Genomic DNA, 15,690 nt, shown 5'->3' on the forward strand with positions numbered 1-15,690 from the left:
AAATGCATCTTTACACGCTCCATGATTGCCAATGACTGAACTGGACAAATATTTCAGGGTGCACAGGAGTAGTACTAGTGAAGAAGTGTTCATGGCCTATCGCTATCATTTCTACTTTGTTCACTCGGTTTACAATACATCTGAATTAGCAGCAGGGCAGCGCAAAATAGAGTGTATGCCATGTTACGATAGTCATCATATTTTGTTAAATAGGACAGCAGTCATGTATAAGCCGCGAGTAGAAGGTCATTAGATGTCATTTTCTACGACCTCCTAAAGCGCACCTAAACTCCAAAAGGTGTCCTTTCTGCAGCATTAGTCACTTGCAGTTAGCATTAAAACAGTCAACATTGCCTTTACTCCTTTTTGCACATCTTAATGCAAATAGTGTAAATGTCACCTGCCATGTACACATGGCATTCAGCATTTACAATGGATTTCTATGGAATCCGTCTGCTTTTGGCAGGTTTAAGAAAGCAGGTGCGTCCCATGGCAATACGATGCATTCAGGCGCCTACCAATCAGACACAGCAGATGGAGATTTGCATGGTGCAGCGAATGGGGGTAAAGGACAAGCTAATTCCCCCTTATGAAAAATGAGCCACAGTAAAAAAAAATGGCACACACATCTGTGCATTCATTACAAGCATGCAGACTGCCACACAACCACTGCCAGAAACATTAGTACCAGCCCATTTTTTAAACATTTATTTTTTACTTGTCCCCAATATCGTTATTCCTGATTATTTCCAGTTCTCTTGTTATTTTCTCAAGAAAATTGATTCCTGCACACGCTAGTGCTATTTTCTTTCCCTCCAAAAACAGTCTCCATCACTCGTCCGCTGTCAAGGATTTGTACTCTTCAATGTATTTCGCTGAGAACAGTGTTCGGACTTCTGTCACTGCTGGACATAAGAGTAACAGGTGCTTTACTGTTTCCAGATTCCCTTCGAGATGAGAGAGTCCACATCTTGCATTATTTACTAGCAGTTTTTCCCTTGCATGGCGATATGCATTCGTAGCATAGGAATTTATTTAACCTTATGCGCAGCACTTGATTTCGATGATGTTTACCTGGACATTTCCATGAGTATTGCGGAAGTGTATCTCTCATTCGCAGTACTTCAGCCATGCTCAGAAGGGATTTATATTGAGTCATTACTTCCAGCGAGTTGATCCAGTAGTCTCTTTTCAACTTCTCTTTCACTTTCTCTGGGTTTGTTAATAATGTTTCCAGGGACGAATTTAAAAACCCAAGATGTTTCTCACCGTTTTCTTTCCAGCTATTTAATATTGCCGAACCTTTTCCTTGTCCTTTTAGTTGTACTTTTAGTTTAAGAATTCTATAGGTCATCACCGGTTTGTCTTGTGCAATTTTTCTTAGTAGTCCCAGCGTTTTCCACAATATAATCGATTGTAATGACTGCAGGCCTAGCTCTGCTTTTATTGCTACCATGGACAAACACTTTGGGAGCTTCAAAGTTGTTTTCTAAAATCTACTCTCCAAGGTAGATGAGATCTTCCTGGATAAATTCAAACTTGCCTCACCACCATAGGTGAGGATCGGTACTACCTTTGGTACTACTTTTTGTATATAAAAGCATTGCAAAGGAGTTAGTGAGAATGTACTGTACCGTACACGCAGTATAGCCCTTGTGAGGCTAGCATTTTTACTTTTGAACAAAGATCCAGTTGCCACTTCTTTTCCGCAATGGAGGTGTTAAATTTTATTCCCAGATATTGTATCAAGTCCACCGATTCTAATTTCTCGTTTCCGATTTTCTAGTTGAACGTTTTGATGTTTTTCCTCTGGTTACAGCCTATTGACATGATCTTGGATTTATTACTGGTTATAACCCGGTCATTTGTTTGCATGTACACTTGCAGTTTGTCAAGCAGATGTTGTATCCCGATCTGGGTTTGGTCCATTAAGACCAGATTGTCAACGTAAGCAAGTGCCGATATTTCCTCGTTGTTCAGCTTAGGTGGAAAATGCTTTGTGTATCTGCAAGATATAGCTTAAAGAGGGTCGCTGCCAGTGGGCATCCATGTTTAACTCCCCTTTTACCCTTGTTTGCTGTTGACATGGCCCCCTCATTATCCAGCCATACACGTGTTGTCGTGTTTCTATGTAGGGCTTCGATCGGACATAGAAGCTCATCGGGACACTTCCATCCCTGCAGTTTGGTCCACAGTTCCTGCCTGTTTACGCCATCTAAAGCTTGTTTTAAGTCAATTAAGGCAAGATGTAGTGTGCCCTTATTTCTTACTGATTCTAGCTTTAGTAATGACAGGATAAACAAGTTCAGATCGGTACCTGTGCCCAGTTTGACACGGGTCAGTTATCTCAGTGCTCTCTGCCCACTGTGTTAATTTCTCTTGGAGGAAGGCCGCAAAGATTTTCCTAATCACATCGAGCAGGGCTATCGGCCGGTAGTTAGTGCTAGATCGGCTCTCGCACCTTTTTTGTAAATAGGCACAATTATAATTGTTGTCCATGAGGCTGGTAGCGTTCCACATTTCTTGATGTGCTTAAAAATGGTCGCTATAATTCTTGTCCAAGCCTCTGGGTCAGCCTTTAAATGTTAGCCCATCGGGCCCAGGAGCTGATGAGTTTTTAAGTTTTCTTATCGATGCTTCGATTTGACAGTCTTCTACTGTCGTATTCCATGACTCTTGGATACCTGCAGTTGGACCCAACTTTCCTGTGGCAGAACTAGCAAACACCTTTGAGTAGTGTTCTACCCACTTGGATTCTTTGATTCCACTGATTAAACGGCTCTGTTGAATGCCTATGGAATCTGTCAGATTGTCTACACCTGCTAAAAGCAGGCCGATTCCATAGGAATCTATTACAAAACTTGCCTGCCATACATAAATGGCAGGCGGTATTTCCCAATTTGCACTAAGAAATGCAAACGGGAGGAGTAAAGGCACACGCACCTGTTTTTGCTTCTTCGTTTTGCACGCCAATAGTACAAATGATGAAAATGACATGCAGAAGCGCCAATGGACAGGGCCCCTACATGCAACCTATGAGGTTTTGAAGATGGATCTGCCGGGTCCTCAATGTATTCGCCCTGAACATAAGATGACATGCGAATCTCAAATCAAAGCGCAACACAAGTGCACCTCTTGAAATCAAGGAATATAACAAGTGCACTTACTGCACGAATATGCATCTCCGTGACTGAAAGATATTCAAATGGGCGCAATTATTTGAACAACAATTAGACATTTGGTTTGACGATACATTCAAAATTTGTTACAAAACTGTGCAACACAACACTGAGATTTCTGCATAATAGGCAATACCTTCCTACAGCTAGACAAAGGAAGATGGTTTCATATCGTCATGACATATAAGCTGTTGGGTACAAGACAAGCGCGAGCCACACAGCCCGGGAAAGATACGTTTCAGCAGTTTTGTTTCAGCTTGACTAAGGTCCTTCGTCATGGATTTATTAGAACTGCTATGTCCCAATGTTTACATTTGTCATCTACGTTTATACACACGTGTTTAAAAAATACATTGTGCCTCAATTATCGCAGCAAAATACTCTATAAATCAAATGCAGAGTAGGTAATTGTAGGTATGGAAAAATCTAAGAACTGTCAATCGTGATAAGTTTGAGTAAAAAGTCTACCGTTTTGCCTTAATTTTAGGCATGGGATAGACATTTGCCAAACACTGTCATAATGGCCATAAAATGGCAACAGTTAGAAAATCATGCGAGTACATGTGCCTATGAAGTCAGTGTCTGGAAAATAGGTATCTAATACATACACACACACCAAAACTGTTTGCTATGTTATGCTTGTTTCAACAGGAATTCAGTGCAAGGAACAGATGGAGGACATACATATTGCTTATAAATCAAGTGGCTGCCAGCACGTTTTGTTAAAACATTTTTATGACACTGGAAGCTACCTCATTTACAGACACAATTAAGCTTTAAACTCTCAGGGGTCTGCTTAGAAATAACACAGGGATGCACAGTACAGTACAAAGTGGGATGTTACAGCGTAATATGGCTAGCTCAAAGAGATCCCAGGAGGGTGTGTTTTGGACGGGGAGGGGCAGGTAGTGGATGGAGATGTCCATAGGGGTTCGTATGGCCATGAGTGGTCAATGGTTGGGCAAATAACCTAATAGCCACAAGCTGGGTGTCCCTCCTCACATCCCATCACCCTCCTATATGCAATCCATTGAAAAATGTCTGGCATATAGGTCGCACTAAATCAGCACCTAACAGCTGAAACAAAACAAAATGATGTTTTTCCAAAACACAACTTGCTGTAAATTAAAAATTGTGTTGGTTGAATTAGTGGGGGAAATTAGAGTGCTAACAATTAACCAGACTGGAGATGCGCAATGGTTTAAGAATGTCTAGTAATTGTTTAATTTGTTCATTATATTTATAAATGAATAGCTCTATGTACTAACAACAAACTCTAAGTGATGTACCAGCATTAACTCCTTAGAGCGCGTGCTACTTCTTCGCCAAGAAGGCTTTTCCCAGGTAAATTAAATCCCTTAATGCACCATAGAATAGAATTTAAACAGAAAAATGCAAAATGGGCATACATTCACAAGCCCGAATTTCTGTGCAACAGATTGAAACATAAATCACTTAGTTCATTTCCGATCCTACCTCCATCACAAGCAATAAATGTATATGAACAGTACACATTGTGTCTGAACATTCCACTGAATACATAATCCTCCTGATGGCAGGGAATCTATCTACTGTAAGGTTTCGCGGTCTTGCACATTACCAAAATCTAAATGGTTACACTCACTCAACGAGTGATCCCAGCTAAGCAATATCTGTGTGTGTGTGTGCCTTGTCTCAATCGCAGATCATAGAGCTATTCATGTGTAAATATAATTAACAGATTAAACAATTACCAGACATTCTTAAACCGCTGCGCATCTCCAGTCTGGTTAATGTTAGGTTGACTGTTTATACAGGTTGGTTTATGTAGTGACAGCCGCAGGACTATTGATGCTGCAGGTCCTATGCTAATTAGATCCCATACTCAAACTTTGACTCTAATAGGGTCCTCCAAAGTCTAGTTTAGGAGAGCGCAGCGTCCCATTATTAAACACTGATCCCCCTTTTTAAATTAGAGAACTATTTCAATCACTCCACACATTCCAACATGAAGTGTACGCAAAAAGTAAATCACCTTAAGAAAAATGCTGGTACACAGTGTCACAAAGCCATCACAATCAACATGTAGGCCTGTTGTACGCACAGTAAAGCTCTCACATATTGATACTTTCACGTCACGGAAAACCTTCAATTTAGTTCATGAGTCCAGCGTCTAACAGCGCTGAGGCAACGATCCTCTGCTTTCAGTCCTATTTGCTTAATTTCAGAGGAATTTTACACCACCTCCCGCCAACTGCCAGCCCTGCATGGGTGGATCGCAACGGCGTTACCCGCTGTCCCTCCAAACACCGAACTCCTCTACAGCTAAGATGTTCCTAGCCCACCTCCTGCCAACCCTGCACGGCTGGAGTCCAACCGTGCTACCCGCTGTCCCTCCAAACACCGAAATCCTCTACAGCTAAAATGTTCCTGGCCCCCCTTGGCAGACCACCCTGTGTTTATGTTCATTGACAGCTCACAGTTGTCCATAGTTCTACATGGTCAGAACAGCTGGCCATAGTGTTTGTCTGTATATCCCGCCTGATCTCGGAACTTTCCCAAATGATCACAAATGCAAAATTCGCATACTCGCACGCATACCACAAGTGGTGCATACCAAACACACGTGTCCACATCACGCCCTCCTCGTGCTCCTTTCATTGAAACAGATGAATGCATAAAACGAGCAAAGGGGGTTGGGATTACGTGTGGCTTGAAATGTATGCACGCCCCACAATACCAACCTGGAAACATGCCCAAGCTGCACCTTTGCTGCATTGTCCAAACCGTGCATTCATAAATGCGCTCTTTGGGATGACTACAAAGTGCAAGCATTCCACCAGACATTACTCCTTTAACCACAGAAGTGCTGTCTGTATGTGCTGGCCACAACAGCATGTGCCCCGTTGTTGTGTCAGGCCACTTGAGTGTTGGACGTATTGCAAGGCTTGAGGTCTAGCCATCCTGGAGACACACAATGACAAGTGCAGGAAATGACAGTGTAAGGGACGGCTTACCTGCTCCTTGTCTGGCTTGTCAGAGACGTCATTCAGGCTGGTGGAAGTCAGGTTCCTATGGGTCATTGTCGGGCTGCCTGCAAGGACAAGAGCACGACTCAGATAGTGCACAGCATGCCAGCAAGATGGACTCGGCACAGCTACAGAAGCGATTGCGAAAGTCTACCTAGGAGAGGCCAGAGGGAAGCAGCACAGTAGGCGGAAGAGGAGGAACAGGAAAGACGAAAAGACTCCGAGATTCCAGCAAGCACCCCAGCGCAGTACCATCTCACATCTCAAAATGGCAAAAGCACACAAACCAGCTTGCTGAAGAAAATACTGTTCATTAGTCTCTGATGTTGGTTTCTAAAACATGAGTTATTTGGTGAATTGTCATTAGGGGTCAGCCATTTTCTCTGGGCTCAAGAGAGGGAGACAGAAGAACGATTCTCGTGACTTTAGCAACGCAGAAGTGAAGACGATACCTGTGCAGGCTCCGAGGAAGCCACGTCCTCCGAGCGAAGCTCCTAGCGCAGCTGCTGGGCGTCCGCTGTCTTCAGTGGTCTCCGTGTTGGGCTAGACTCCAGTTAAACATCTCAACTTTTAGGAACAAGTTCTGAGTGGCATACCAAGACACATCCCATGAAGGCTTCGCCCGCTGGGAAATAGGCCCCTCCCTTTCACCGCTGCACCATGAGGGGACTGAAGCCTCCCCCCACCTCCAGGGCTGTTGCTATATCCCTTTGGTTGGTTCAAGCTGCAAGTATTTGTTAGGAAAACAGACAGCATCATCTCATGCCAATGCAGTTTCCAATTACAAATAGCTGTGGGGCACCACCACCAGAATTCATGTTAATTGGTCAAAATATTTTTCCGGTACAACTGAAATCGGTTTTCAAAGTCCCCCATTTGATGATTTCTGACACTTTTGATGCAGTACCAAATATAGGCCACGATGAAAATGCCCAAAAAACTAGCAAACGCTATGTGCTATGATGCAGTGCTCAATTGTCATCACCTAGGATACTGACAAACATGTTCTTCAAAACAAATGAATACAAATACGCAGAGGCAGTTTTGTATGTTTTTACACATCTGTTCGATTTTGTTAAGGAGTCCCCACACACAGCGGGATACAGAGCAACAAAAAAACACAATTGCAGTCTCCAGACCGCGCCTCTGAAACCTTGACAAACAAAAGACTGAGGGCCTCATTACAAGGGTGGCGCTCCCGTAATGAAGGGTGCCGATACGGGACTGAAACCCTTCTTTATGGGAGCGCCAATTACGAGGTTCCCGTTGGGGGACCCGGAACAGACGTCTGGTAAAACCAGATGTCTTTTCTGGGTCCCGCGAGGGGAAGAGGGAGGTACTAACGGACCATTCGTAATGTGCCCGTTATTACCTCCCTCCCCATTCCCATTGAGCCCTACGGGGGGCTCAAATGGGAGTGGGGAATGGTTCCTTAAAGGAGGAATTACCGGGTCCTCCAATGTTGGAATGACCCGCTTATTCCTCATTGAAGGAACCCGGTAATGGAGCCCGGTTTGGAGATAGCCTTGCTGCTAATAGCACCATGGCTACCTCCAAACTCGTAATGTGTTTGGAGGCCCTGAGTCAGAAAGTGCGGCCCGCAGTGAGTCTGGAATGGAGAGGGGGGGGCATGTTCAAAATGGAAAGGGGGAAGGGAAAGGCAGGCATAAAACCGACCTTCCGCAAAGTCGGTCTCATGCCTACAAGATTTAGACATAGAACCGAAAATCTGCTCCATGTTTCCACACTCCATGGAGGAAATCTGCATGTATCTCCGCTTGCATCACAATTTTGATGTGGGCTGGGAAGCGTGGATCCCTACGGGCAGGGCCGGCCTTAGAGGCGGCATCGCCCCAGGCAGCTAAACATGTGGCACACCTTCCTCTGCGTGCCCCAGGACATCCAGGGGGATAACGGGGGGAGGGAGAACCACATTTTTCAATAGGCACCGATGCAAAAGCATTTAATTTCAATAGGGTGCATGCCGTGCCTTCTCCCACCACGCCAGCGCGGGTAAGACCTTGAAAAACTCCACCAAACTGGCGTGTTGGGGGGCTAATGGCGGCCCAGAAAGCCGATCGGCCGGGTCTACCCTAAGGCTGGCTCTGCCAGAGGATTTTGATCACCATTTTGCATGTTAATACAGTAGGCAGAGACTGTAAGAAGCCCTGGTAAATGTGCCCACTCTGTTTTGACATGGCGGCATGGGCATCATTTTAGGGGGGGGACAGGATGTTTGTCTCTCCCCCAACTTTCATGGCACAACATTTTGTCCCCATTCATTTGGCTGGGGCACCTTTTCTTCAGATGTCATGTCCCACCCAACATGTTCAGCAAAGTTACTCCACTGCATGGCGGCCACCATTGCCAATCACTGCTGTGCATGCATGCGCACACGCAGTGATTCATGAGTATTACCTGCATGGCCTGGATGCTTGCATGCAAATCCGGGGACCACCCATATTCCCATGCAAACCGCCAATCCATACGGATAATGTCTACGATAGGGTGGAGTGTTCCCAGGGCATAGGTTGTCGGTGTGTGCTCAGCCCCCACTACCCCACGCATCAGCATACAAACATAGATAGAAGCCTGGTGGTCGCTGCTTTGCCATTTTTAAAAACATTATGTGAGAATGTAGTAAGTTACCGGCGCTTTTATCATTTTTAATTGTATTCTATTGCATGACATCGTTTGCTCCATGTTTTATTTTTGGCTCTGGCATGTTCCTGTTGGAGTTTGTAATACGTCCTGTTTGTGGACCGGGCTGGAGTAAGCGTTTACTCTCCAGTGGCGCCTCACTACATGTTTCTTGCTAAAAGGAGTGAGAAGCCGCTGCGATACTGGCGGTGGACACCACTCTCTTGAGCTTGCCAGAGGTGAAGAGACACTTTAAGGAGCAAGATAAACTGACCATCGGGAGGCCTGTAAAATCAACCCACATATGCAAGTTGAATGGTGCCCCGGCAAGATGCACAAAACACCCCAAAATCCCTGTTCCTATTAAAGGGAAAGTGCATTCAGTGAACATTTCTAGGTGAGAATAAGGTTTTGGATTGAGGACAGCTCTATAATATATTCTAAAACAATTATACAAATATTGTTAGTGTAGTGTGTAATCCTGTAAATCTACTTGCAACTGCGGTGTCTCGGTAGCTGGACATACACGGCTTTATGGTAAATCCGGTAGCCGGTTCCTTATCTTTCAACAAATCCCTGTACAACCTACAGTGATCCGATATTGCCGGGAAGCAATGAAGAGGTCGGTTTCATAGCGAGGGCTCTACCACGTGTCATTTGTCTAAACTGGTCGTTAATTACCCCTAATTGAAGGCAAAAGTGCCCAGTGCCCCTCGCTGCATTAAGAGTGGATAGTCCCAGGGCAAAAGGGGCACTGTAACGTGCAGAATATGCCCACAAAACAGAAGAATAATCTCCAACACCCCAGGAGCCATACAGGGTGAAGAACACCCAGAGACCCGCACCCACAGTGACAGCTGCTGTGGGGTCACGCATTACCCTCAAGGTGCATTAGAACTCTCTCCGGAAACGCCCCCCTCTTCATCAGCAAAGAAGCAACTTTAGATAAGTCAAGTTACAGTTCTTGTCGCTAAGAGAATCTGACCACTCGTTCATAGGTGTGTAGCAAAACAGCGCGGCAACTCTTCACAGCAACTCTTCTCCACAACGAACAGACCCCAAACGAGAAAAACAGAGCGCCAGTCACGGTTCACAGTTATTTGTCACAAGGCATCATCATCTTGCAATATTATTCCTGGTCTACTCTGTAGCGCACAAATAACATCACATATCCAGACAACAAAGTAAATTAGTTCAAGGTACCCACGACATAGAAATCCAGTTTGAAAAGAAAACAAGCAGCAGGGATTGCAAACAAAAGAGCACAGAACGAAATGACTAGGATGAAGTATAAGACTTGAATGAATAAGAAAGACTACAGGTATCTATACATCCAAGAGCAGTAAAAAGTTTGCCAGTCTCTTGTTGATGGATGAATGTATTTAGGAGTGTTTTTGTATGAAATGTCTATGCCACTTCTGAATTCATTATGAGTTATTAAGAGTGTGTTAACCCATTTTTTCCCTGGGCTGAGTGATTTTAGATGTATGACGGAATGTGCTGGGCGAAATGTGTGCAGTGAAGTAACATTGGTTGGCCTTTATATCGGTAGGTAGTGCATACAATGAGTCTATTGGTTGTCAATTTCAAATTCAAGTACTGTGTTAATAATCCTTTGTTCACAGGTTCCCAAATTGCAAAGGACATAATCCGCATAATGTATTTGTGTTACTCTGTTATGCACCAGTGGTTAGGGGGAGGGGAGTCTATTGTACTGTACTGAGTGTATTGCACCTGTAGAACCAATATTGAAGTGTTCAGATTAGGGGAGGGGGAACAGGGGCATGGGGTTCTTTGGAATGTTTTTTCTTGGAAAGAAGCAGTTGCATCTTCTAACTACCATTACCTTAAGAGCGTGGTTTTCTTTATTGCTTCTTTTATTTTATTATCAGGGCTGGTGCTGACCAGCATTTCCAAGGAAAGAATGGTGACTAAGGCTGGAGATTAATTGTGTTTTGTTTCATGGAAAGTAAATGGTATTAATACACTGTTAAAAAGGAAAATAGTAATTAACCACGTCAATGACTTAAAGGCAGATATATGTTTACTACAGGAAACACACATGCTACAAGAGGAGGTGAACAGACTGAAGAAAGGATGGGCAGGGTGTGTATTTGGTTCATCCTATAACTCAAGATCATGCGGAGTGGCAATATTAATACGTAGAAATTCCCCAGTTCATATACTGAAACAGTATTCAGACAAGGAGGAAGAATGATTGCATTGGTATTGAATATCCAAGGGGAAATTGTAGCGTTGTGTAACATTTATGTGCCAACGGTGGATGATAGGTCATTCTATAGATATATTGCCCTGACACTACTGGACATGAATACCTCAAACATAATACTTGGTGGAGATTTCAACGAGGTGCTTGAACCGTTGATTGACAAAAGTAAATGTACTATGACTCGAGTAAGGAAGAGCCATTCTACGTCTTTACATGCCTTAATTACTCAGCACAATTTGGCAGACGCGTGGAGACTAGAGCATCCGTCGACCAAAGACTACAATTTCTTCTCTAACACACACAATACATACTCTAGATTGGACATGATACTAGTGTCTGGCAAAGTCGCAGAAAATTACAGAAATGGAGTGATTTGGGATATACACCTACACCAGTGGAAATGCGTCTAGGCCTATGTTTTAATATAAATAGGACTTGTTCATGGAAGATGAACACATTACTACAAGATGAAGACGAATTTGTTGAGGAAATTATCTGTGAAACTAATCATTTAATTGAAGAAAACCACACAAGGGAGCTGGATGCAACAATAGTCTGGGAAGCCTTCAAATGCTCCAGGAGGGGCTTATTGATCAGTTTATCGAGCGGTCAGAAAAATAACCATGAAACTGAAGGCTTGGCCCTGGACAAGAAGATTAAAGGTCTGACATAAGAAATGTTACGTGACTCAAATGCTGAAAAAGTTAAGGAACCACGCAACATAAAAAGTGAATATAACAAGAAAATGTCTGAAAAGACGGAACAAACATTATTTCGTATCAAATGTACATATTTTGAAAATGGTGAAAATTGTGACTGTTGGTTAGCCATCGCTTAATGAGGAGGCAGACAGAGCAATGCCATCAACCGCTAAATTGGACGGGTCCATTACTTTTAACCCTACAGAGATTAATGAGGTATTCAAGGACTATTATGAATGACTATACTCCAATGAAATGAATATATCTGGAGACTTAAGGAGTTTTAAAGCAGATCTAGAATTGCCGAAATTAACAGCGGAAGAGATGAACAACTTGAAAGGCGAATTGACGGTTGATGAACTCTGGAAATCTATTGCATCTTTGAATTCTGGGAAATCGCCAGGACCGGATGGGATACCAGCTGAATTCTATAAGATTATGCCAGAATCCATACTTAAACTCGTACGTGACATGTTTGTGTCGCCTCTATCTGAAGGGATGTTACCCCAAAACTTGCCACTATTTTAGTAATCAAAAAGAAAGATAAGGACCTGACATACAGTCTATTGAATACAGACAATACAATTTTGGCGAAAACCTTAGCAGGAAGATTAGAAGTATTGCTACCGAAGTTGGTGCATGAAAACCAATCAAGATCTATCAAAGGTAGACATGCAGCTAATAATATGAGAAGACTCTTGGAACCCATATCGCAAACTACAGACAATTGTGACGATACGGCAGCCTTCTCTTTGGATGCTGAGAAAGACTTTGACTGGGTGAATTGGAAATTGGAGTTATTTGTATGACGTATTGAAATAAATGGGTCTTGGAGAATGCTTTATAAATTGGGTTAAGCTATTATACTCCAGCCCAACAGCAGGAAGTGGAACACATGGGATGAGATCTGAGCGCTTTGAACTGGAATGGGGTACTAGGCAGGGGTGTCCTTTGTCCCTGCTTCTATTTGTAATTGCAATTGAACCTTTGGCGGCTGCAATTCGCTAACATGAGAAAATACAAGGAACCGGCTACGGAGGAGTAGGACAGAAATTATGGCTCTATGCGGATGACCTATTACTGGTGCGGTGGACCTGGGCAATTCACTGCCAACTCTTATGGCGCTAACAATGAGTTATGATAGGCTGGTGGTTACTTCTCTTGGATTTAAATGGTGTCCGGAGAATCTTTAATACTTTGGCATCTGGATGACCAAAAAATATGAAGAAATGGCACAGGACTTAAGCAGGATTTGGAGAGGTGGAAGCTGTTGAATCTATCTTTATGGGGTAAAGTCAATCCATTTAAAATGATCTCCACTCCAAGGATAACTTATGTTTTGAGCATGCTACCTTTTGAATGTTGGGAGGAAATTTTGGAAAGAACTAAATGCTCTTATACAGAATTTCCTTTGGGACAACACACCACCAAGGATGAAATTATGGAAATTGCAATTGCCTCTGGAGAGAGGTGCTTTGGGGGTTTCAAATGTTTACGCATATCATCTGGGATTTATGGCATGATATTATGCACCGTTCATGGAAAAGGAACCTGATGAATGGACCAAGGCGGAAGCACGTCATTAGGGCCTCTAGCACTGAGAGCTATCCTGACAACCACATCAGGACGAAGAAATAAAGTGGAACCCACAACGCAATTTTTGAGAAGCTCTTGGAAGGAGTTCATGAATCTTCTAGGGGAGAACGCCTTTAAGAGTCTTGACTCTTCATATGGTACAACCCTAAAATAATGGAAAATGGGAAAAACATTTTTGGGCAGATTGTTTCTTGGGAGGTGTACTGTGGATCAGGGATCTGAGACGTAATGACAGATGGCTGACCCTGAGTCAAGTAATTGATATGTAGGGAATACCAAATTGCACACAACGTGATTACAAGAGGCTTAACAAGGCTATTGGAGAAATTGAGTCTGAAAATGGTGCTGATTTTGTAGCCCTAAATGCAAGTGGCAAAGCAGAAGGTAGCAGGCTAGCAAGTAGATACTATAAACTGATTGTGTCTATGTCGAAGGATAACCGATCACTAATGTAAGAATGGACCAGGAGATTAACATGTGAAATTACACAGGAACGATGGGAGAACGTATGTAAGAAGGTACGCCTGTCTTTTGTGAGTTTGAGAAAGAGATCGCGTCAGATTAAGATCCTGAATAGGGAACATAAGAGAGGTTTGTCTGATACTAATGACTGTAAGGGATGTATTCACAGAGTGTGTGAGAGTGAGTCATTTCTGAGGAACACTCTGTATCATTTTTAACAATGTGTTAGGGCAGACCTTGGATTATGATTATGATTATATTACATTCATTCTTGGTGATGATGAATTGCTGAGTGATCTATGCAATTCACAACGAAAATGGCTATTTACAGGAGCCGTAGTGGCCAAAAAACGGATACTAGGAGGATGGAAATAGAGATTGTCTCCAGAAGTGGATATTTGAATGGATGAAATGTTGAAATTGCCTCATGAGGAAAGGTTGATCTATCGCCGGAAGAAAAGAATTGACTTTTTAAAAAGATATGGGGTTGTTTCCTGGACATGTACTAGCTCTGATAAAGCGGTTTATGTTTTTTTTTTCTTTTTGGGGAGGGGGTTTAGGAGGTAAACTGTTTGTAATTCACTTTGTGAAGTATTTGTAAATTCTATAAAATCTTAAAAATAAAAAGTGTGTTGAAGAGTTTAGAACTATTAAAATTGGTAATACCAAAACAGCCATTAATAACTGTTAAACCTTGACAAAGCACAAAACAGTGGGTGTGGTTAGGCTCTCATGATGCTCTCACTTTCTTCCTAGTGCCAGATGAAAAAGAAACAATTTTTTTTATGTTAAAAGTTTTTTCTTCACATTGTTTTCTTCTTATTAATACATATGTGTAGCTCTATAATCATTGTTCCTAAATGGTAAGTATCTAATTTTTGGTTTCACTAATAATCAACAAGAGGCACAGGACAATATCTCTTCCAAAGAGTCATACATGTGTGTAAATACCTCCATATAGGCCCTGATTACAAGTTTGCCAGTATCCTGCCGTATTACCGGTGGGAAATTGGAAAACTGCACTTACCGTCTCTGCCGCCCGATATTCCGGTATTGCCGTAATATTACGGGCAGCGGAATGCCCGTAAATTCCCATTCCCATAGGAGTCCATGGGGATGGGATTTCCTGAACCACTGGCACCGTTAGTAACAGTGCCGGTGATTCAGGTATTTGTTTGCCAGTAGGGGCCTGAACTCCCGGCAGGTCAGACCTGGCGGGAGATCCGTGGCCCCCACTGGCAAACTTAAGTGTGCCGGTGCCGAAAAAATAGGATAGCTGAAATTACCAGCATTTTTTCCAGACCGGCAACCTCGTAATGAGGCCATTTGAATGTTTGGTTATTTTTATTTTGGTGACCTGGTATTTTCAGATGGTTATGAAAATGCAATCAATTAGCATCGGCAGTTGTAGAACAGAGGAACGTGTAGCATTCGTTTCTCTCCTCTTTTCTGTGTCTGCTGATAGCGCGTGATTGTGCATTTGGATCGACTGCATTTTCCCGAATGACGAAATAGAGACTGCTTTCCTAAATGGGAACGCAATGACGTGTTGCTGAACACCTGCTGACATTTTTTTACCACCATCAAACTTCACGACACAGTGGCAGTGATGGAAAGAGCAAAGGGACCGACGCTTGGTGTCGCGGAAGTCCCCCTTCCTCTTCCAGAACCTGTAACAGTGGAGCAGACAGAACAAAGGGTATTTATGGGTGAGAAGGGGGTGGAGGGGTGTCTGCCCCCCCAGAAAAGCAAGACAGATGAGAGGCGAGTAGGCAGCAAGAGTATGTCATGTTTGTCAAGGGAACTGGGAAGTGGGGCAGTCAAGGAGCAGGGATAAAGGATTAACCCAGAAGATCAAAGAAGGCGAGAGGTGG

General features: G+C 43.2%; 1 protein-coding gene across 7 annotated transcripts in view; it reads right to left on the minus strand.

Moving 5' to 3' along the window:
• Window positions 1-15,690, minus strand: part of SLC4A4 (solute carrier family 4 member 4) — a 1,258,962-nt gene that overhangs the window by 373,599 nt on the left and 869,673 nt on the right. For all 7 annotated transcript variants that reach the window (XM_069626273.1, XM_069626270.1, XM_069626272.1 and 4 more), the window contains one exon: window positions 6,176-6,252. In XM_069626273.1, coding sequence (XP_069482374.1) covers window positions 6,176-6,252 — 77 coding nt within the window. The remainder of the gene's footprint in view (window positions 1-6,175; window positions 6,253-15,690) is intronic.

The sequence above is a fragment of the Ambystoma mexicanum genome, chromosome 6p (genome assembly GCF_040938575.1).
Source record: "Ambystoma mexicanum isolate Mex_15411 chromosome 6p, UKY_AmexF1_1, whole genome shotgun sequence".
Classification (NCBI taxonomy): Eukaryota; Metazoa; Chordata; class Amphibia; order Caudata; family Ambystomatidae; genus Ambystoma; species Ambystoma mexicanum.